The sequence below is a fragment of the Solea solea genome, chromosome 10, assembly GCF_958295425.1.
Source record: "Solea solea chromosome 10, fSolSol10.1, whole genome shotgun sequence".
In the NCBI taxonomy this organism is placed as follows: Eukaryota; Metazoa; Chordata; class Actinopteri; order Pleuronectiformes; family Soleidae; genus Solea; species Solea solea.
Genome location: NC_081143.1, coordinates 4,854,022 through 4,877,401, shown reverse-complemented (window position 1 = coordinate 4,877,401; position 23,380 = coordinate 4,854,022). Strand labels below are relative to the sequence as shown.

General features: G+C 40.5%; 1 protein-coding gene across 4 annotated transcripts in view; it reads right to left on the bottom strand.

Annotated features, from left to right (window-relative positions):
- npnta (nephronectin a) overlaps positions 1-23,380 on the bottom strand; it is a 55,198-nt gene that overhangs the window by 8,239 nt on the left and 23,579 nt on the right. For 2 of the 4 annotated variants that reach the window (XM_058640452.1, XM_058640453.1), the window contains 6 exons: positions 17,113-17,208; positions 10,631-10,750; positions 8,979-9,098; positions 6,608-6,742; positions 5,272-5,394; positions 3,595-4,014 (listed from right to left, as the gene is read on the bottom strand). In XM_058640452.1, the coding sequence (XP_058496435.1) occupies positions 3,595-4,014; positions 5,272-5,394; positions 6,608-6,742; positions 8,979-9,098; positions 10,631-10,750; positions 17,113-17,208 (1,014 nt within the window). The remainder of the gene's footprint in view (positions 1-3,594; positions 4,015-5,271; positions 5,395-6,607; positions 6,743-8,978; positions 9,099-10,630; positions 10,751-17,112; positions 17,209-23,380) is intronic. The other 2 variants (XM_058640455.1, XM_058640456.1) reach the window with 1 other exon arrangement.

The following is a 23,380-nucleotide window of genomic DNA, read 5'->3' as shown; positions in this document are numbered from 1 at the left end:
AGCGCACCCCTCATGTGGAGGATTGAAGATTCTCACTTCTGACTTTGACACCCCACAGAAACTTAGGATATGAAATAAAAAATTTGGTTTCTTTATCATGAAAACTCACTTTAGTGGGAACCAATATCCACACACAAGTCGCCGTTTGTCCGTTTTTGTACAGAAAATATTGAAGCTACGTTCACCTGCTTTGTTCCCACCTAAAACATGTATGTGAGTCTGTGTCTCCTGGTGGACATATGTCCTCTCCTCTCCGCAAACATCCCTGTTTGTCAGTGTCTGTACAGAATACCCCGCTGTCTCCCTCTTCTCTATATCAGCGGTACCTGCAGCTTCACAGCAGGAGTCTGTTCTTCTTTCTGTTCTCTCCTCTACTTCATTTCCTCATTGTTAGGAATTTTAAAAAGTGTTTTTCTGACACATTTTTCAGGACAAAGACAAAGCAAACCAAAGGCAGGAGGTGTAGGAGCAGATGCAGTCACTCATGAGTGAACTGGTGAATTGTTGAGCGTTTGAGGAGAAATTAAGACCCATTTACGCTCCATTTTGTCCATTTTACTTCCATCTGTCGCACAAGTTATCTCCGTCACTACCCTACATAGCTCTGTGTGTCAGTGACGGACAAAATAAAGGCAAAGTACAGACCAAAGTCTCCATCCGCCTAGGACTTTTGTGTAGAGTATAAATCAATACATAACATACAGTATATAACGTCAAATTGTGATTCTTATACCTTAGAAATGAATGCCTATCAAAATAATAATGGGGTCCCAAAAATGGCACACAAAAAAACCTTTGCACAAATTTGCTCTGGTCACAATTTACAGTAGACATTGTATACTGAACTAATACAACAACTACTACTACTACTTCTACTACTAATAGTATATACACTAAACTGTCCCTATAGCTTTGAGGTTTGAGATATCAGGTTGCAAATTGGGTGATGATGACGCCGTGCAGATCCGGAAATAAAAGAAACTACAAAGCTCTGAGGATTGAATCCGTCTACAGCACAAACTTAAACCTGAGGCACAGTTGAGGTGTTCTTCTTACCCAGAAGCCCTTATTCAAATAGCTTCTACTTCAGTCTAATTATTTGAATAATTACTCAGCAGTGTCTCTAGCCCTTCCCTCTCTCATCCTATTTAAATTGTCTTCAGGAAGCGCTGATTTCTATTACTGCTCTACCATGGTGCAAACTATTAGATTGATGTCTCCTTCAAGCAGTGCGGACAGGTGTTAATGCAATCTTCTCTCCTATTTCCTTTTCCTTTTCCTAATTATGTGCTGCCATCTGCCAAGGTGAGTCGGAACCACATGGTTTTAAACCTCAACAAACATTCTTGTGTTTGAGCTTCATGTTGGATTTTTGGTACTCATTTGTGGCTGTTATCTTTGTTTGTTTGTTGTAAACATTATTATACAAAAATAAATAAATACAACTAAAACATGCAATATCGGACAAATATAACAATAAACATATTTACACCCACTTTTTATAATGCTTTTAAGCCTGTGCTTTATTAGTGTATTATTTTAATTCTTATTTAAAAAGATACGTAGATACATGTACGTACATTTTGTATTTAAACTCATTATAAATCAATTGATCTGCATATTAGGGCTGCAACTATAACTTGTTTTACACATTTTATTAATCCGTAGATTCTTTTTGCAGTTTGTTTTTGGTTCATAAAAGCACATTGACTAGGGCAACGGCAACATCCAATTTTCCCTGTGAATCAATATTTCTGATTCTTGATACTTTTCCACTTCCCTGTTTCGTCTGTTGCTGTTAGCCCTTTCAGGTTAATCCATTTTCTTTTTGGCAAATCCATTCAATGATGGTGCAGGTTATTTTTTTTAAATCCCTGTGGACGTGATGACTTTTTGAGCCTGAAACATTCAGCACAGGTACAGTCATTTCAGTTTTATCTGTTGGATCTTAATAGTGATTTGTTTGGTAAACACTTTTTCATTACTGTGTTTAAAGAATGAATATATATCTAACTGTTGAGACATCCGCTGAAAAACAGCAATGGTCCTCTTGTGTCAAAAACCTGATATTCATCTGCACCACAAGCCTCAGCATCACGAGAACCCCTGAGTCTGAAAACCCTGGTATGATGAGTTATTATGTGGCTTGGTTGAACTGACCCTATAATGTGAAATACTGTTGTAGGGAATTATTAATTATTCACTGGCGTTGTACACTTCTCATGAGCACAACAACTGGATATTCACCTGTAGGTTAAAATAATCGCCAACATTTCTCTTTTTTGAGGAAAGTTTGCTAAAAAAACTACAGTGCCTGGATGGATATTTGGTTTTCATCAAGGATGTCAATCTAAACCAATGACTGATAATACCAGTTGTGGAAGAAATCGGTGAGAATGTGCAACAAACGTGACCTGCCATGGAGTTGATGAAGACGACGAGTGAGCCAAAGAAGTGCCTTTGAAAGTCAAAGTCTGTGTAAACAAAAGCAGCTTCCCTGCAGCTTCAAACATCAGAACGCCTGGATTACAGCCTGTTAATGCAATATTATTTGTTTTTCACAGCTGCTCCCAAGCAGTAACTTTGTATAGATGTATTGCCATCCTTGATTTGCAACATTAAACATCATCTCATCTGTCTACAAATGCAAAGAACACCTGTCTGTCTTTTAATCCAACGGGTCGCTTCAAACATGGCAGTGTGGACTTTCTTTTGACATTGTTTGGATAAGAAATCCAAGAGATATCAGTAGAAATGCAACCAATATATAAGGAGCCGCTTCCACTCCCTCTCACAAAGCACTAAGCCCCCAAATACCTGCTGAACGTTGCAGACTTTGATGTTATTTTGATAAAAAAAAAGTGCACGCGATATCAGTTAGAAAACCACACTGAACGTGTATACTGCACTGTTCGTGATCAAATCCACTGACAAAAATGACTCAGTCCATTGGCCTTTGTGTGTGTGTTTAGCTTCTCTTAGACCTTTTTTTTTATTTTATTTTATGATCCACAACATTACTGTTTTTCAAGTTCAGTGAGGTCATCAGAAATCTATCCACACACAACATCTGTTGTTATTAAACAAGCATTTGAGTTGCTGAAAAGAAAGTTATTTCCCTGAGGAGTAGATTAAAACCAAAACTGGGCAAAAAGAGAAAATCAGTGTTGGACATGATGCCAAATGAATGTTGTTGTTCAAAGTTCAAAGGTCATCGTAATATGTGGCTGTTGTCTTTACAGTGCCAAAAAATACATGTGCTTGTTGTTAAGAGGTCTATAATTTGTATTTGCAATCAGCTGGCATGATTTTTCTATCAATAATGAAATAAAAAGAAAAAAAATGCAATTATGTGTGTGTGATTTAGATTTAGATAGAATTGTCTCTCTTCATTCAGACTTGTCTCGCACTTTATCTTCCACATGAGTGTTGCAGGGATTCATTGGAGCCAATCCCAGCTGATTTACGGTTAAAGGCGGGGTCACACCCTGGACAGGTCAGGGCCAACACACAACACACAAACCACCATTTATGTCTCAAACTTGTAAGGATGTTATTTGGTCATGGAAAAAAAAAAAATCTTATAGCTCTTACTGTGGACGTCTCCTCTCTGCTTGGTGACTTCCTTCTGGATGGTGTTGTCCACAGGAGTCACAGGTGGTGGTGTTGTTGCTGGGGGCCTGGTGGGAGCGACTGGCTTTGGTGGGATGTATGGCTTGCTTGTGGGAACTGGAGGCTTCCTGGTGGGGATGAATGGCCTCCTGGTGGGAGGTGGTGTCTTGCGTGGAGGTGGGGTGAGTCTCTGTGGAGGTGGCGGTGCCTTGGTCGTGGTTGCTGTTGTGGTTGTGGTTGTAGTTGTTGATTTGGGGATCATCGGGAAGATCCTCTTTGGAGGCACTGTTGGGCGGAGGGTGGTGGTGGTGGTCCTTCTCTGATCCACGTCGGGGATGTTGTTGTGATGATTTGAAGGCAGTTTGCCTGGTCTCGGAGGTTCAATAACTACCTTAGGAATGGCTGAAATAATAACAGAATGCAGATGGAGCACTGATATAAGAGCACTTAAGAGTAAATGAGGCACTGAATTACAGACTAAGCACAACGATTATCCTGACTTTTGCAGAGAACAGTTTCCTTTCATCTATTAACTAAATGTTAGAATGAAACTAGGCATCTACTAAAAGAAAAGCTCGTTCAGTATTTGCAGAAGCAGCCAATATATGTCTGCATGCTGCAACTTCATATTAACTCATTATTTTTGCCCTTTCATAAGACAATCTGAAGAGGGTTAACGGGTGCATGATGTGTGTTGTCACAAGCTAAACCACAGGGCAAAACTGGGTTCAAAATCATTTCTACTTTAATGAGATCCATATAGCTTCCTGACCATGGCTTTTTATTTGTGCCCATCCTGATTAGTAATACTTTGTGTGCTCAGAGACTTCACAGCATCAGGCTAAATCTGCTCTGTGTGTGTGTGAAATGATCTCTGCTCTGAAACAGGCAGCTCTGCCCTGGAGATCACCCTCGCTTGGCAGACGTAGCTGGAGCTACACCTCCCTTTCCTTTGTTCATCCTCACATTCTTCACGTCAGGAGCAGACACAGAGATGGGGGTGGGGGGGGGGGGGGGGGGGGGGTGGTGGTACTGGTGGGCTTTCATAAGGGTTTCATGAGTGAGGAATGAGAGTGGACAAAGGCAAGAGGTTTGAACTCTGTTATTGCCTTCTCAGGTTGCAGGCGACTTTGATATGTGATACACAAATAGGATATTGCAACTGGAGTCCTCGGGCAGTTGAGGCTCACAGCCTTTAGGCAGGTGACAGGGTGAGATATTTGCAGTCCACTATGCCAGGAGGCATCCTCTCTGTTCATCCAACTGTTACACCACTTGTGTCTGTTCGATGATTAAATAACCATGGAGAATAAATGACTTGTCGTCCGCTGAATTGGAACTGCAGATGCACAGACTAATGAACTGCATGCAAGCAAACAGAAAAGGGGAAGGGGGTATTTTAAATTTGAGGACGACTTGTCTTTTTTTGGCTTAATAAGTAGCTAGATGTCAAAACCTGAGTCATAGCTCTCTCTGGGCACACGTGATAAGGGAGCAGGCAGTTTTAGGTAATGACTGACACCCGTTACAATGAAAGGAATTTCAGTGCCAGCTCTGTTTTTTTGCTTTCTCAACACAGGCAAAGAAAACAAAAAAATGTGAGGCCCCGATTCTCTGCAAAAGTGAACATGGGGCCACGGTTTTGTTCTCGGTTCTTACGTTTGCAGTCGTGGCCCATCCCCCTGTAGCCTTCTTTGCATTTGCACTTGTAGGAGCCTGGCGTGTTGTAGCAGGTGGCAAATCTGCTGCAGTGGCTTTGACCTAAAGAGCACTCATCCACATCTGAAAGATAATGGGGACATAACCACATTCACCCACCGTGTGCAGGTGTAAAATGCTTCAGACATAACAGGAGAATATCAAAGGCTAATTGCATCACATCCACTTCAAAAAGGGCTGAAAAGTTATTTGCACAGTTAGTAAAAGCATTTCATTGAATGACAGTCACTCTTCGGTGAATGCCAGTGCAAAGTCCTTAGGAGAGCAAAAACAAAAAGAATCCTTCCTGTGAAATGCATGTGCAAGGGCATCGCAGCTCTTTTACCTTTCACAGCTCAAGTACTTCCTCTAAATGTTGTCCTGAGTAACGAAATGAATTAAGAAATGCAGAAGGTGTTCTCTCTATATGCTGCTGAGATTCAAGGTTCTGCAGATTGGTGCAGACTACAGATAGCAGGTATAGATAGCAGGTATTCATATGTATGTATGGGGGTAAGTATTTTCAGTTCCTTATTATGTTTTTCTCTGATTCCAGGTTCCGCTATGGACATGTAAAACATGCAGGCTAGAAAATTGAGTCACATACTCTAGTGTGTACATTATATTTACAGTCAATTCTCAGCATTTATCAACACGCCTTATATTCTAAATATTGTCATCGAAGATCCCCTGGTGGATAATGGATTGCTGTCAGTGGTTATATTTAGCTAATGCATTAACCCTGTTGTTTATGTGAAACAGCCTAAAAAGAAGCATTTAAAATTAAGTACTGTATGCAATACATTAGACAAAGGGTTATATTATCATAATAAATGACTGGATTATTATAACTCATACATTTACATGCAAGCAGCAATTTACTGTCATATCATGTGGAGGATAAAGCGGTAGCAGATGGATGGATGGATGGATAATGCAGAGCAAATGTAGCTACTTTACTGGCATTTCAATGTATAACACTATATGACAGCAAAATCATATCATTAATCATTAATTCAGTGGACATTTCGATTTGCAGAAATGAAAGTAGGAGACAAACAAACTAACTTAAGTTAGAGTTAATGTGAAATAATCAAACATTTCATATTCTGCCGAAACATTAAAGTGCTTTTTCTTTTTCATTGGCTCGGTGTAATTGAAAAAAGTACTTGAATGCTGATATTATAAATTGCTTCTTTGGCCTGTGTCAAAACACCTGCCACTAAAAATAACTTGGTCATGAGTCAAAGCGTTTTCTAAGTGAAAGGCTCCCTGCAGCGGTCCCTGATGAAAGTACCTGTGCACTGGTACTTCCCTCGGACGTATTGCAGGTCAAAGCCTTCGTGGCACTTGCAGATGTAGCTACCAAAGGTGTTGATGCACTTCCTGAACCTGGGACACACGGCGATTCCTGTGGCGCACTCGTCCACATCTACAAGAGGAGACAAGCATACGTGTGATTTCCTTTTCCCACTGAAGTTGCCTTTTTAAACTGGTCACACACAGTCGTCGACAGACAAGTCATTTAAAGTCATCCCAATGCAAGGGAATACCTCAAACTAAAAAGAGCTATTTTATTCCAAATACCTGCTCCGGTTGTTATTCATTTATGAACAAAGCGCATAAAGTATTCTGCTCAGTAAGCACAGTGTATATTCCTTTGTTTCATTATTTAATGATCTATTCTATGTGTCTTTGTTTATCACCTTTGCAGGCATGTGGCCATTAATATTTAGACACTGGGGGGCTCAAAGCATTTGCCTTCAAATCTTTAATGTATTTGCTGCATTATGCTGCTGAAGCACTATGAGGCTGCGGGTACTTTTGTTTAAAAGGACCCTTAAAATTCCGAGACACCTGGAGCAGCCTGGAACACAAATAATTGAAGGAAGCGGGCCGGGTCGTGAATCCCCTCCCTATTGTTGAGGTTCTCATCAGCAAGGCACTCTTCTCCAGTGGAGCTGCTTAATGGACAACAGTTAAAGGCTGCGGCTGCGTTATTCAACTACAGTGATAACAATGGCGAATTCCATTTACATAGCAAACCTCAATCCTGCTAATATGCAATGTGTCTTTATGCAAAACACTGCTGCCATAAAAGCCCCGGATTTATGAATATATGAATACTTATACCCCGAGTTTACGACATTTCTTTCTAGTGGATCTTAACACATTCCTGTTATCTATCTATCTATCTATCTATCTATCTATCTATCTATCTATCTATCTATCTATCTATCTATCTATCTATCTATCTATCTATCTATCTATCTATCTATCTATCCATCTATCTATCTATCTCTCACACCCTCTATCTATCCCTCACAAATATTCATTAATAAAACCAATAGATAGAATTTTTTTTTTTTTCTTTTGTTTTTGCTCACTGACATTACTCCACCCTCGGCATCACAGATGCGGCTCTATAGCGGAAAAATAACTAAATATTGATCCCTGTGATCACTTTATAGTCTTGCCATGTGGTCGCGCACAAAATGTAGAGATTAGAACATTATTTCTAAACACTGGGCTGCAGGGTTCGATATGGTTGACCGGCTTTATCCTCCTGGACAAGGTTGAGCAAATTTGAAGCAGGTCACAAGGTACATACTTATTTCTCATACTGTTGACAATAAGTATATAAGTTGGGTCTTACGAGCATTTTCAAATATACTTCTTAAAGCTCTGATAAATATACTGTATAGGTCCAAAGTCTAGAACTGAATGTTCTGACACATCAGTATTATAACAGGGTAAAATCCAGACTAAGGTCCTGGTTATGACAGCAAATACACATCCATAAATAAGACATTCTCCATAGACGTGCAGTCTTTCTTCTGGAGAGATACAGAAACATTTAACACCTGTTGCAGGGAAACGTTCTGTCCTCGCCTGCACCATTCTTCATGATTTATGTCCGACCTCTTTAAGTGATCCACCCTCCCCATTAGCCTGTCTGCAGTTAAGTGGGACTATATGGCCGAGTAAGTGGAACAGCCCAGTTTGTGAACGGCCTGTATTTAAACCTGTCACAGGTCAATCGCCTCACCTGCCCCACCTTCATCTGTTAAAAACTCATCTGAGGAGCTTTGTTATGCAAAACTAATGAAACTAATGGGTGATAGATGTCGTGTAATAGTGGTGCGGGAATTAAAAAAGTGGACTGCTAAACTACTAGGGTCCATGATCAAAGCAAAATAAATGAACTGAACTGAATATTTTTGGACACATTTTAAATTTGCTTACTACGAGGTTGTGTGTCTGCCCACGGATTGCATACTGACTGCCAAGTTTTCTTTTGTGCTCTGCCAAAACTGCAGCATGGTTATCACTCAGCAAATTTAAAAGCTGTGACAATGAACAAAAAGATGCTGCATATAAGTAGTTGGTGTAGTGGTTAGCACTCTTGCTTTTGCAGCAAGAAGACCCGGGTTCACGACCCGGTCGGAACAAGGGACTTTCGTGTGTGTGGGGGGGGGTTTCTGCTGGCTCTCCGGTTTCCAAAGTCCAAAAACATGCAGAGTACTGGATTAGGTATAATTGGACACTCTAAATTGGGTAAGTCCCCCCCCCCTTGACCCTCATGTGGAGGATAAAGTGGTGTAAGAGGAATAATTATATAAGGAGGTGATTGGGTGTTCAGGCTTGTGGTAGAGACTGGGACTTACCGACACAGGTTCTTCCATCTGGAGCCAGCTGGAGCCCCGGTGACGGACACTGACACCGGACCTCTCCTTTAAGCACCTCGCAGCCATACTGGCAGTTGGCCATGCCACAGGTGCGAGCATCTGGTGCACACAAGGCAAGAACACCACACGTTCACATATGAACACATGTTGATGTCACAGGGGGAGCAGACGGTTTATTCTGCTCTCAGTCCCACCACACACACTCTTCACTTTTTAACACATATATTCACACTTTGTCCTCATCCTCCAGCCAGTGCATATGAGCCACCTGCCTGGCCTTTCTTATATGAGCCAGGTTGACCCTAGGGTGCAGAGAACAGACGCCCTGCCAATATTAGATTCCTGTGCTGCTAAACCACTCGCTCGCGCTCACAGCTGGCCCCCCACGCGATCCACCTTTGCTGACTTTTATGCTTTCTGACACCTGAAAACTCATAATCCATCATGGCTCCATCAAAGTGCCGGAGTGTTCAGCCATGCTGGGAAGATCAAAAAAAAGAATTATACTAATAAGATTTATGATATAATGGAGCAGAATTTGCTCAGCTTCTTTTTGATAACCCTAAAAGGAAATTAAATGTGACGTCAATGCAGCCACCAGTACTTCAGTTGTCATGGTACCCTGTAGTACAATATAATGACTGAGGCAAGGCAGGCTGATTAAAAGCTACAGAGATCTATTGATCACAGTAGTAGCAGGGGAGAGAAGAGGAGCAGCACGGTGTTTAACACCATCATGCTATCATCACACACCAACACCTCGGAATAAATTGAGGCTGCCGCTCGTGTTGAGCATTTCAGATGATGAAAGGGAGAAATTAAATCTTCTTCTGATAATAAGAGAGATAATTAAAATGATGAACAGGGAGTCATGCCTTCGTGGAAGAGTGGAATCATGAGGAGAAAATCGTTATCAGGTTGGAAACAGAATTTACAAGGAGACATGTGCCGGCTTCTTCTCCCATTCAGTGTAGCACTTCAGGGCAATAAAAACAGCACATTTACACAAGGCTCTGAAGAGGGTTTCTTTTCTCTTTTTTCTTCTTCTAAATTTTTCATTTTAGGGTTCTTCGCCGGAGTTCTCACGGGACATTAATCAAAAACGGTCTATCAAATGGTTCTGAGGCTGCTGGCAGAGGTATTCACACAAGCGGGAAAACACATTTTACTGTATAATGGAGAGCCTGTCGTCTGCACGTGCCTCAGAGGAATACATTTGTAGAGACGTAAATAAAGACTTGACAGAATCACATCCAGGTGACAAAGCACAAGCAAGAGATTAGGAATGAAAAGAAACACACATTTCAGACAACAATACAAACTGTGTGTACAACAACAGAGGCACGTCTGTGTGTGTATGTAATTGTAATTGTTGGGACCAGTAGTCCTTATGGAGACAGAAACCTAATTTATGAGCAGCCGCTGGTTAAGTTTAGGGCTAAGACTTTGGTTAAGTTAATAACACTTGAGGTCAATGTGTTGTCCTAAGGAGAATAACTGTACAAACCTGTGTGTATTCCAGGTATTACTCATGTTGTGGGGACCTAAGTCAACGTATTGTCCTCTGAAGTCACGGAAACCAGACTGTGTGTGTGTGTGTGCATGTGTGTGTGTGAGAGAGACACACTTACTTCCACATGTCCCATCAGGCATCAGCATGTAGCCGTTTAGGCAGTAGCACTTGTAGCTCCCATATGTGTTCATGCACCTGTGTTTACAAGGCCTCGGCTTCAGCCCACACTCATTCAGGTCTGCGGACACAGAGAGACAGTATGAGCACAGTGAAGGACACAAAGAGAGAGACAGTCTGACACAGGTGAAATTAGTCTGAGGGCAAAGGTCAATCTTGTCAAACCTCACCCATCCATTTAGTGTGGGTGTGAGGCGTGTGCGTGTGTTTTTGGAAGGAGTGGCGAGTGAAACAACTCCAGTGTCGCCATGTTCTGACAGGCCCCACAACTCCCTTCTTTGATGATTTAACAGGACGCCTGCGTTAACCGTCAACCCACCAATAAAGGATGCGCCACGACTTCCTGAGGTTGTGTCAGCACTGTGCAGCGCTCGTATAATTCCAGGTTGTTTTTTTTTATACAGGTATAAAAGTGGAGAGAAATCTCAAGCACAGGCACCCGTGGAAATTGCATCAGAAAGTGATGCTGTGTCAGTTCTCAGCATGGACGGTTCCAGGGAGCAGGGAACACGCTCTGAGCTCAACACCTGTCACATGTTTATGCAAATCCAAACTGTTCTACCTTTCTCACAGCACACTGATTGTCAAAAACTAACCACCATTACTGATCACTGCAACCCATTGACGTACTTCATTCCCATTGTTCAGTCCCAACTGAGCTGCAATTAATGACTTAATCAATGACGCTTGTGTACGTTCATGTGAGGGGTTTGTCAGCGCTAACTGTGATTTCACTCAGTTCTTACTGTAAGTAGATAAATCAAGGTGACATTCACAGCATCGGCGCTCGTGCTCAGCAACCACTCTGCAGTTGATTATAATGTCAGACATTTTGACGTGTAGCGAGAAGAAAAGTGCAGGTGAAACTGATGGCATTAATAATGTCTGCATTCCACTCAGGTATTTCAGTCCTGAGCCCCTGGTGTCGAGCATGTCGCCGCACTCCAGCGACTTAATGACACTCCCAAATGGAACAGAGGAGCCATTAATGTTATTAGCCACACTTGTCCTTCCAACGAGTCAAACTGTCCTTCATGAAAAATGTACTGATGTATAAATAAATGGGTTTAATTCTCGCTGAGGACTCCAGCCAAATGTTTTTTTGTTCAAAAGCATATCACTGAAGAAGCATTCACAACATCCATGTTTCATGTTAAAGGGATAGATTATTAAACACATTATCAAACCTGACCTGGCTTAAGTTAATGATACTGTAGATTAAGAATGTGTTTGCTTCTTCTTCTTGCCTTTGACAGCTGAATAGGTTTTCTCACAGTGAGATAAAATGGCAAACCTATTCTTAAGATACTGTAGATACTGTTTTGTAGGTAAGGCTTTAATAAGTGGCTATAAATATCTGTTTTTCTTTTGGCATTTTGATTGTTGTTGACGTCGCTCTGCATACGTCATATCCAGATGATTCGGATTAGTTGTAGCTCTAATTGGGCACAGAGACATTTCAATCCTACCTCAGGCCTCTTGAAAGTACAGACTCATATCAAATGCAATTGAGATGCAGTGTGTGGGGTTCAAAAGTTGCCGCAGCACACCTCGACATTTTACGACAACAATGGTTGCAATGGATGCATCTGTGGGAAAACACACAGATGTAGCAGATTTGTGTTTATAAGCTGCTCTACAGACCACAGAGACGATCACATGGTTATGGAGTCTCAGAGAGGAGCTTATATGGAGTACTTTACAAGCAAAGAGACACACAGACGTCTCACATCTGTCTCGTCTTTTATTACTTCAGTGTAGCTCAGTTAAGTTGTGTGAGGTGTGAAAACAGAGCGCAATGTTCAAATGGGAGAGAGTTACAATTTGGAAGAAAAAGCCGGATTCACAGTATGTATTTCATCGTATTTTTACATCGGCAGTGAATGTTTTCTCATTGACTTCTTGTTTATCCACACCGCTTAACCCTTTACCGGGCAAATAACTATATTTGGTAACTTCCTAAAGGGATCTGAAACCACGTTCCCGTGCATTACCACGAGATCTTGGAAACACATGGATTTCAGCCAGTGAATCGGCAGAGATGCAGCTACGTCAAACTAAGTGTCATCGTGAAATCTGACCAATTAGCAGAGGCCTGCGACGCTCTACGGTAATATCTCAGAAATTAATATTGGTAAGTTGATGACAACAATCAGGGAAACATCTAAAACATGTCCCCGAGGACCAGGATTGAGAAACACTTTTCTAAAATGTTTTGAAATAATGTTCCTTTCACATTATTTGTGTTTTTCTTGTATATTCTATTTTTTTTTTTTTTAAAAAAAACACTTGAAAAATGTAACAAAAGGAAAAAAAAAGTCTTGTTATATCCTCCATTAACACTCTAGGGTTGAAACAACATTGAAAAAACATTGAGCCCTTTTTCTATTCATCTGGCCTAAACTGTAGCTTAAATAGGAAACTCAGGGCTTGCTTATAGTCTGAAAGGTCCGTCTTTTCATGACAGACATTGTGACAGGTCTGAAAGTGACAAGTGTAACTGACGACATGACGTGTGTCTATGTTCCATTCTGGTGCTTCAGCCTGAGGAGCAGCCACTCCTCTTGTTAACTCCCTAGAACAAAGCACTACGGAATACACGCGTCATATGTGCTTATTTTTACACATGTCCTCCTGAATTATAGTGATACGTTTTTAATTCACGACAGTTTTATTTACTCTAATATAACAGTAACAGTTTGTTTTTGTCATGTAACTGATAATATAATAAACGGATGAATTGCACCGGTGAAGGCCAGCACCACGGCCGCCCTGCTACAAATATCTGCTGAAAAGAAAGAATGTTTTCCAGATGAACATTCCTCCTTAAAGAATAATGATCGTGTCGGCATTAGTTGTGGCACAGATAATGAATAATCAAAATAATTACTCTCATTATTGTAATTGTGGATCTTTGTTGTGCGTTTATATAATTGACCCAGAAGTCAATAATTTATTTAACATTCTTGATTAATTTAACTCGAGAAGATTTTTCATTACACTTTGCTCCCAGGGTCCTATTTTTTTCCTTCTGAGGCAATTTCAAGACGAAGTTTTCTCACGAGTGGCAGTACGTCTCTTGCAGAGCGTTCCTGAATTGAAGGGGAATTGGGCATGTTCATACTGAAATGGTTATAATTATTTTCATGACCCCAGCTCTGCTCACAGCGATTTAAAGGAGAACATCTCTTGAGAAGTTTCCAAAAATGTATTTTTTTTTTTACATTTACTGTACTGTAACATCCTGTAAGTTGAATTTCCCCAATGGGGGATCAATTAAAGTACATCTTATCTTAACAGTACTTCATGTTTTGTTGGAAATTCTTGCAACATGTCCAAACACAGTGCTTGGTAATAGTTATGGAACAACATTTAGTGGCACTGAGGGGAAAAAAAAACAAGCCAAATGGTATTGTAATGATTCGTGATTAAAACAACAGATGCCGTGAAACAATCAGGCGTACGTAATGCTATTTTGTAATTCCAGTGACATGAAAGTCACCAACACAAAAACTTTAAATCAAGGTTCACTTTCAGGGAAATGATTTAACCCAGCCAACTGCTTCTGGCTCAATTCCAATGCCTTTCATACAGAGAGTTCATGTCTTTTCATGCATATTGTAGCATGAGTGAGAGGGTAGGGAATAATAATTTATGGATGTTGATGGAGACAATGGTTTATGTGAAAAGTGAACGTCTGAAGAACATATTTCTTCTGATCCTTAATTAAATGCGGGGTCTGTTAGGAGTACGAGGCTAAAAAGGCAAAAAACTCTCACTTGAAAAAAGTGCACGGGAATCCAAGTCGGTGGAAAGATGAAAGACTTTCCGTGAAATAAAAATAATCTGTGAACACCACCCGGTGGTTCTGGGATGCTGTAGAAACAACATAAATAGACTGCTTCTCACTGTACAGCACTTGTGGGGTCATTTTCATCTTGGCAGGCTGCATTGTAAATGGTGCCATGTTTAGCACCATGGACATATGCAGGGTGCATTCTTTGAGTGCCACATACCTACATTTATCGAATACCCACGTTTTAATATGGATGAATGACGGAGCAGTTGCCCAGTTTGTATGTCACTGGACCCCACCTTCTATTAATGGTCGCTTCTGGCCTATAATAAAGCCATGTTGGCTGGGAGAGTGGATTTTAGCTGGAATTTGATTTTGTCTGACCATCTGCTTGTCAAGTCCCACAAAGCACCATCAGGCTTAAAGTCACGTTCCACAACTATAAATTCTCCTGGATAACAAGAGGTGAGTTTATGAGTGCTACTGCTACATGAGGTGCCATGATCACAAAGCACTGCATAGCTTTAGTTGAACTGAAAAGGAATTGAGAGTATCCTGACTGGCTGCATCACTGTATGGTGTGAAAGCTGCTCTGCACACAACAGGAAGACCCTGCAGCATATGGTGAATGCAGCCAGCAGGATCATCTACTTTACCCACCGCACCTATAAAGCTTTACGAAGCATCCAAAGGAAAAAAAAAAGGAAGGATAATAAGGAACTACGGAGGAGGGAAAAAATAGAAAAACTGCCTTTTATTTTTTTAAATTCATATGTCGCCCTGATCCTCTTCTGTAAGCAGCAGAGTGTTATACAAACATTTCTATTCTATTGCTATTGGACAAAGACAAGTATGTTGGTCAGACAAGTTTGATATCACGATGTACAATAAGTGAATTAAAACATGTGTTAGAGCTTTAGGATGTGTGTGTGTTTGTCTTTTCAAGGCACCTCAGGTGCAAAGTCGTGACAAAATGAACACTGAAATTGCACGATCCGCACACACACACACACACACACACACACACACACATCACTAACTGTCGGTGCATTTCCATGCAGAGTTAAGTCGCCCTTCAGTTGGACTGCTGCCCTTGCCCGAGCATAAAAGCACTCGTGGGGAATCAATTTACTGAATCAAATGTGTCCGCCTCCACTTCACTAAGAGGCGATATGCCCCCTTTCAGCTTGTTAGTGTTTAGCAGTTTATGGTATATCTGAGTATATTTACATCATTCTGAGTCTTCGTACCACTCGTGAACTTAGAAATATTAAATTCTTTAAGCTGACAGAGCATAAAATCTGTCTCCTCCGGTCCAAAAAATGACCAGCCTGGATTTTCCTATGTCTTCATATCTTCATTGTCTACATTCAGTAGTAGTTCAATGCCCAATTTTTAGTCAGAATAACACAAAAATTAGTTTTTTTCCTAATGCAAATTCTCATTTGAATGTACTGTGTGGTAACTGTTACCTTTTTTCATAATGTCAGAGCTATTAAATGTAAGAGCTGTTCAAATGAGGATGATCTATTCCTGGGGTAAAAGTGATGCTTTATCTTTATTTAATCAACAAAAAAACAAAATGATTTGTCCTTGTCTGACAAGTACATTTTCACAAGACTTATAATTGTTTTCTTCTCCCAGAATGTCCAAAACACTAACACCAGAGCACGCACACGCACACACACACACACACACTGCTCTTTAATTAGAGGTATAACCTATGTTTTCATCCTTGAAGTTCAAAGTAAACAACTGGCATTCTCATTTACTGTGATTACAGAAAACCAACACAACACAGTCCATTGTCATTGCGGCAGAGACACAAGTCTCCACTTGCCCGTTGCTCTGAAAAACAGCCTAAAAATGTAAATTAGGGATTATTGAAATGGTCACATTCTCAGACAGAGGCATCTCCATGAGCATCAGCACATGCCAGCCAGCAAGGATCAGCCAGGGACTCGTCTATGTAGAAAAAACAACGACACACAGGACAGAAGGGATAGAGCACAGGGGAATTGAAAAAGTGAGAGACAATGGACAGATATGACAACCAGCTGATGGTTGGACATGGCCTCAGGACTGCAGAAGCCTGTGTGAGAGCAGAGGTGAGAGCCCCTCCGTGCGTTTCACTGTATGATAAATGAACAGCTAAGACACATCTGAAGTGATGCAAAGTGGAGTGATTTATTGGGTCAGCTCCACCGAGGTATGCTGTGCCACATTCCTGACACGCCTCTATCACTGACAGAGAGATTAGCAGCGGTGTCTGGTGTCTTTGGGACACGATTGTCTCGAAAACGAACTCAAGGCCTTGTTCTATTGAAGAAAAAAAGTCAGGGAAAAGAAAGAGAGCAGAACAGTAAAATAAATCTGTGACGGCTGTCTGGGACCGTGAAGGTAGAGAGTAAAAAAAAGAGCGGGGTGGAGGTAGAGTGGTTCATGCTTGGCGTTCATGCTGGCATTGCCTACTGGAAAGGTGTTCTTGGTGGTGTCTCCTCTGCCATCAGACGTCAGAAAGCATGTGAGAAAACAGCTTAAGAGTGACGTTCACTCTCTGGTTTGCACAGTGCAGCAACATGCATGTTGCCACGATGGGTAGGAAGAGAAGCTGCGACGAGTCTCACCCTCCATCACTACTGTCGCTGGCTGATGGTCCACGGGAAGAAAGAGGGGGAAGTGACTGTCCCACACTGGAGGTGTTAAATAGTCCAACTCTTCTTCTTTAGGCAAAAGGAAAATGGGTTAGAAGAGGAGATTGGAAGTGGAGTATTAAGTTTGAGATTAAAAACAGCTCTTAATAGCAACACTGAACTGTGAAACCCCGAAAAGTATTTTACACAGTGACAAGATGCACGCTGATGAGGTAACTAAACGCTCTAGTCTGAATTTTGTGTTGGTCAATCAGTCAATTTCCAAGTTACTGTGTGCTTGTTAAAACTTTCTATAAGCTTATTATTCTTTTGTGGGATTTCTGTTGGCGTTGTGCTGAGAGACGACACTTTGTTAATAAGGGTCTTATCAGTCTGCTTCTCCATGTGCGTATTTTCACCCAAAAATTGGGTGATTGTGCTCTCATTGTGCTCCCAGGACTTTTACACACGCTCCATCCCCAGTGTGTGAACAGAATGAGGGATAAAGCCCTTCCAGTGTTGTGCTCCTTCACACTGGAACAATCTACAGAACAAACCCTCAGACTCCAAAATCTGGTTTCTCTGGATCATTTTAAAATCATTCTGAAGGACTTAGAATCTAAATCAGTCGGGTGTTACTGTGTGTGTTTAGATTTCTGTCATTAGTCTCTGTAATGTCTGTTATTGTCTAAAGAGAATCACAATGTCAATGGGATTATCCTGGTAAAAGAAAGATTAAATAAAAAATATTAAGAAACTCCATTGGAAGAGTTGTTGTGGAGAATTGATGATCAGGTGAGACGACCAAGGACATAGATTCTGGAGTCAGTGATGAGTCCTCTGCCCCAGTTAGGTCAGGTTCAACAAAGATATAATCAGGCACACTAGACAAATTATGAGTGCCAGGGTTACACAGAGTTGCAGCTGGCCTTGTCCTGAGTTTGTTAGGTTTGTGCTTTAAGGAATATGAGTTCCTAATTTAAAGTTTTTCTCTTACAAGATTGATCTCTTTATTCATTGGCGTAAAAAAACAGCGATTAAAGCAAGAATAATCTTACATACATACCCCACGCTTACATACCCCTTTGAGTAGGAAATAAATAGTAAAAGGAAAAGGCAAAAACAGAGAGAGGGAGATGTAGTGAGAATGGATTAGAAACACCTCTGACCACACATCGTCAAAGTAGAGAGGAACATTACGCATCAAGGAGGATTACACTTGTGGGAAGTGGACACGAGCCGAGTATCAGGGGGAAAAAATTGAGGACACAAAGGAGAAAGTGAAAAGTGTTTTTGAGAACGACTCGTCTCCTTGTGCCCTTTCTTCTCTTCTGTCTTCCTTTTTATGTCACAGGGATGAAAATGTGTATCTGGAAGGTTCAAAGGTTTAAAAAGGTGAATCACTGCTCGATTCCAAACATTCAATTCCTCCTCTCTCTCTCTCTGTCTACCCATCTGTCCATTCGGCAACCTTTTCCTCGAGCAGCAAAGTAACAACTCCTATTGTTAAGTGCCAGAAAAATGATGCAGCTACTGAGGTATGCAGGAATTTATACTGAGAAGTTATTACTCATTAATGAAAGGAGTGTCGTAGAAAATCACAGTTGGTGCTGGAATAAAGATGTTTCAGTAGCTAAGAATAAATATTCAGTGGCAGAATCATCACTCTACTGCAGCAGTGTTGATTACACAATTGCCTTTAACCCAGTTGTTCAAGCATCAAATGTACAAATGTATAGTGGTTTCCTTTCAAACTATAATACATGATTAATAGTTGTGCTAGATATGGACTTTTGATGTTGTTAGGTAGGGAGGCAGCACATACAAAGGATGTAGGACATAAATGTTACTAATTCAAGGATTTAAGGTTTTTTTGGTGGACAACACAAATGCTTATATCTTGTTTGGACAAATTATCCCATGAAAGAGAAGAACAGAGCAGCTATTTTGGGACTTCCCCAGAAACTAATTCTGCTCGATTATGTGGTGATCTGATGTGAGATCTGTGGGACTCAAGGGTATTAAGTGAAATACTAAACAAAGTGCATCAAATGACTCGATTAATAAGGCTGCTGAAATAGACTGTTGTGCAGCTATTGTTAGTGGAATTAGCGAGACATGGGGGGGAAGTTATTTGTGTTGAGTAGTTAATTTAATGGAGCTCACTATAAGGCAGGAAAAACTTCACAGAACCTGCCGCAGTTTGATGATGTTTTTTTTATGATCAATTAGCCATTTAGTGCAAGATGTGTTAATGTTCGCACACTGGGCTGCATCTGCCTCCTGGTAACCTCACCTGGTTTACGGAAACGTCCAAGCAACAACATCTGCTATTGTGTTTTATCACTTCCCTACTCCAAGACATGTGTTGTGCCTTAAAGGTCCAGTGTGTAACATTTACGATGGTTTATTGGCAGAAATTGAATATATTAAGTGTATAATCGCCTTAGAGTAAAATGTTTACTTTTAGTAACAAAGTTAAGTCAAAGTCGTCCATTTGTAATATGAAATCCTGTTTCAAAAGTTGAAATTTGACCTGCACCATGACCGTCATATGTTTATATATATAAAGTGTAGAAGCCAGTATTGAGTTAATTTAGTTTAGCCTTAGTTTAAATGATTAATGCCGGATTACTTATTACAGTGTGATTTGTGAATAGTTGACGTAGTTAACCGTTGGCTTTAAGCCTTTGAGTAAATATTCTTTGATGTTATTTTAGATAAAGAGTACCATGGACCCTTTGATACCTTTGACAGCTATGATGGCTAGAGGGATAGGTAGATATGTACTAGAAAATGTCTAGCATAGGACAGGTGGATGTGGTCTGCTAGGTTTGATGTTAAATCAATAGATCGTCATTCACAACCTGGAACATCAAGGGAATATTTCTATGTGTTTTTGATCCCAGAGAGGCTTGGATGTATGTGGATGGAAGTGTAACCTGGATGTACGGCAAGTGGAAATAAATGTGTAAACCCTTTACATGACTCTTCCTTGCCTTTGGTGCCTACGGGTCAAGCCCATAGGAACCTGCTTTGAGTGGCTTTGGAATTTAGTTTACATTTGCCACTACATATAGTTTTTGAATTTTTATTTTTAATGCATAGTATATTCATATGTTCTATGCTGTCTATTGGTGCTGTAACAGAACAATGTTGCAGTCTGGGGTCAATAAAGTCCATCCATCCCATCCACAGCCAGAGGTACAGAGACATCACCTGCACCTACTGGTCAATCACACTGGTGTCCACTCATGTGCCATGATTTATCATCCATTTTCCTCTAAATGGGAACATAAATGGCATTGAAGTTTACATAATGTGCTGTTCTGAAACTAGACCATTAACTTCTCAGTGTGGTTATAAATCAACTGTTCTTTTTTTTTTTTTTTTCACCCCCTGTGGCTAAATGCTACTTCCACTCTACCTCCTGAGCTTCACTTTTCAAACTATAAGACCATGTCCATTTCTATAAGCAGTCGTGACATCAAATGAAGTCCACCATCTTGCACCACATTGTTTTTTTCAGCAGCAGGAATGGAAGTGGAAGCTTACTATACAAAGTCAAAGACATGGCTCACTATCTTCAATGACTATAACCTAAAGTTTCACTAAATAAAGATGGACAACTGGACGTGCTTGGAAAGGCCACTGTTGTCCCCTGATGCGACTGCTAAAGGGTCCTGGACGTCTAACAGAGACATTTTGACATTTCTTTACATATCACATCTGTAGGGAGAAGGTAAGGATGAAATCTTCTCTGTCAAATTGATTCCAATTGTTCCATTTCTGCACATACCACAGGTGGTAAAGGTCAAATATGACTTCATACGGCTGTAATGACCTCGCTCTTCAACAGAACATAGATAAAACAAACACAATTTAGAGCAATTAGATGATAATTAAAGGAAAATACACAGAGCGATGACACGCATGTTATGCTTTAAAACACTTGCAGCTGCTTGACTGTTAACAGCACGGCCAGGAACGCAAACAGACATGGAGCGAGATCAGTTTCTAAACCAACATCTCTGAAGGATCTGTCCACAAGCAGACTGAAATCAATTCATGAGAAGATTGGTGAATGTAAGTTACATAATCAAGCTCTAAACGATATAGTAACAAACTCAAACCGCAGTGCAAGACTATTATAAATGGTATTAATTATAAAGTTGGCTGACAAACAAGGTGAGAAGAAGACAGCAGCATGTGGGAGCACCGTAGCTCTATTGCTCCTGATGCCTTTGACATTATTCCTCCAGCGAAATATTTTAATAATGTCTTAACAGCAGGTCAACTACACCTAATTATATCCACCTGCACAGAATAATCATCTTATTAAAATGATTGGATCAGTGGGGGAAGTGTGCCGCCAAATTGTTAAACAGATTATCCCTATAATTACTTTATTTATGCAGTCAGAGCGCATTCATCTGTCCTCAGCACGCCACACGACAGATACGATTCTCGTCAGTAACAAGGTGAAGCGCTTTCTCCTTTTTTTTTACTATATATATATATATATATATATATATATATACACATAAAGTGCTTTTTTAATCCCAACTGCTGAGTTCATTTATCGCAGACGACACATTTGCACAAGCGCACTTTGCCACCACCGTAATTATGCAACGGTTTGTGCTATCGGGAAAATTCCAACGGTTTCTAAAAGCTGAGAAGTTGCACATCAACGCCGACATATGGTTATTATGGTAACTGTACTCGCACTGTTTCAGGAAGCCGGTGAATCAGAGTCTTAGTAACCAGAGAGGAAAGAGTTTGAAAAAACGCCTGTACATAGTTTACAGTTTTTGTCCTGTTTTTGGACATTGAGACAAAAACTCGAACAGATGATGTTTTAAGTTTTTATACTGTTCAAATTTCAAATTGAACACGCAAAATGTTAGGTTCATGTACAACTACAGTGTTTTTTTGGGGGCGGGGTTTCTTTTCAAATCAAAACTTTTTGTTTGTCTTCATTTTAAATTGTCAAAACATTATTTTAACATGCAGTAAATTGTAAATAACTGCTAAATACTGAAGGTTATTCTGGGAAAATGGGCAAAAGCACTTAGTTACAGGACATTTTCTGGCATTTTTATGATTAAAATAAGCAAAAAACAAAAGTCCAGACAGACACTTTAAGGCTTACTGTAGGTGTTAAAGGGTTAAGGATGAAAACAAGTGTAAAGAGACAGCACATGGTCGACAGTAGCTCTGTGGTAGAGCGAATTGTCTTTAAACTTGAAGGTTGTGGGTTCATGACGATGTCACCCCCACGTTGCTCCTGGGTAAATGGGCGAATGACAGAATAACAGACATGGCTCAGACATGCTGTATGATCGTGTGGGTGACTGGTGAAACTGTAGTTCGAAGCAGTTTTAAGTGGCAGCTTTAAGTGGTCATCAAGACTAGAAAAGCGCTATATAAATACAGACCATTTCTATTATAGTTCCACTTTATATAACAGAGAAAAAACATGATTTTTTTACTGAATGGCATGAAATCAATAGAGTATCTGATGTGGTTGTTGACGGTTCACACTCTTAAGTTTCCTCTGGGAGTTGTTTTGAATCCATGCAACTGGTTTCCTCAGGTGTTTAACACCCACAGTGCCTCCAGGGTCACGTGTCTGTCCACACCTCCCACTCAGGGAAAAGGAATGTGCGTCCACTATTATTGTGTGTATATACGTTACGATAACTTAATGACTCAATGACTCCTTTAACTTATTCATTATCATCCTAAGGAGGCAGCACCGTAAACAAAACAACTTTATACGATCAAAAGTGACACTTTTTCAGTTGGGTCAACCCAAGAACACAGCTTTGGTCTCTTGGTCAAAACAAACAAACAAACAAAAGAGGCAGATTGATGATGTTGGGAAGGAGCGTGGGTTCATGTCTTTGTGTCTCGTTCGGTTCTCCCCGTGTGTTTGCACTTTAGGGAAGAGCTTAGAACTAGTGCAGAACATTTTCTTGCACACTTGGATGTTTCAGAGGGAGTGATAGCAGGACGACGTCAATAAAACGTGACACAAATCAAACAGTCTCCAGTACATGGAGTTAAAGAGTGATGGAAATTTTTTTTGGCTGAAGCACATACACTACGACAGATTATATACCATATCTTTAAATTAACTACAGCGTCATTGCAACCAACCGGTTCATAAATATTATATTAACACTCTGTACTGTATCTCTGCATATTGTTTCTCAAGACATTCAAAAATGTTCCCACTGTTAAAGGAAGTGGAAGA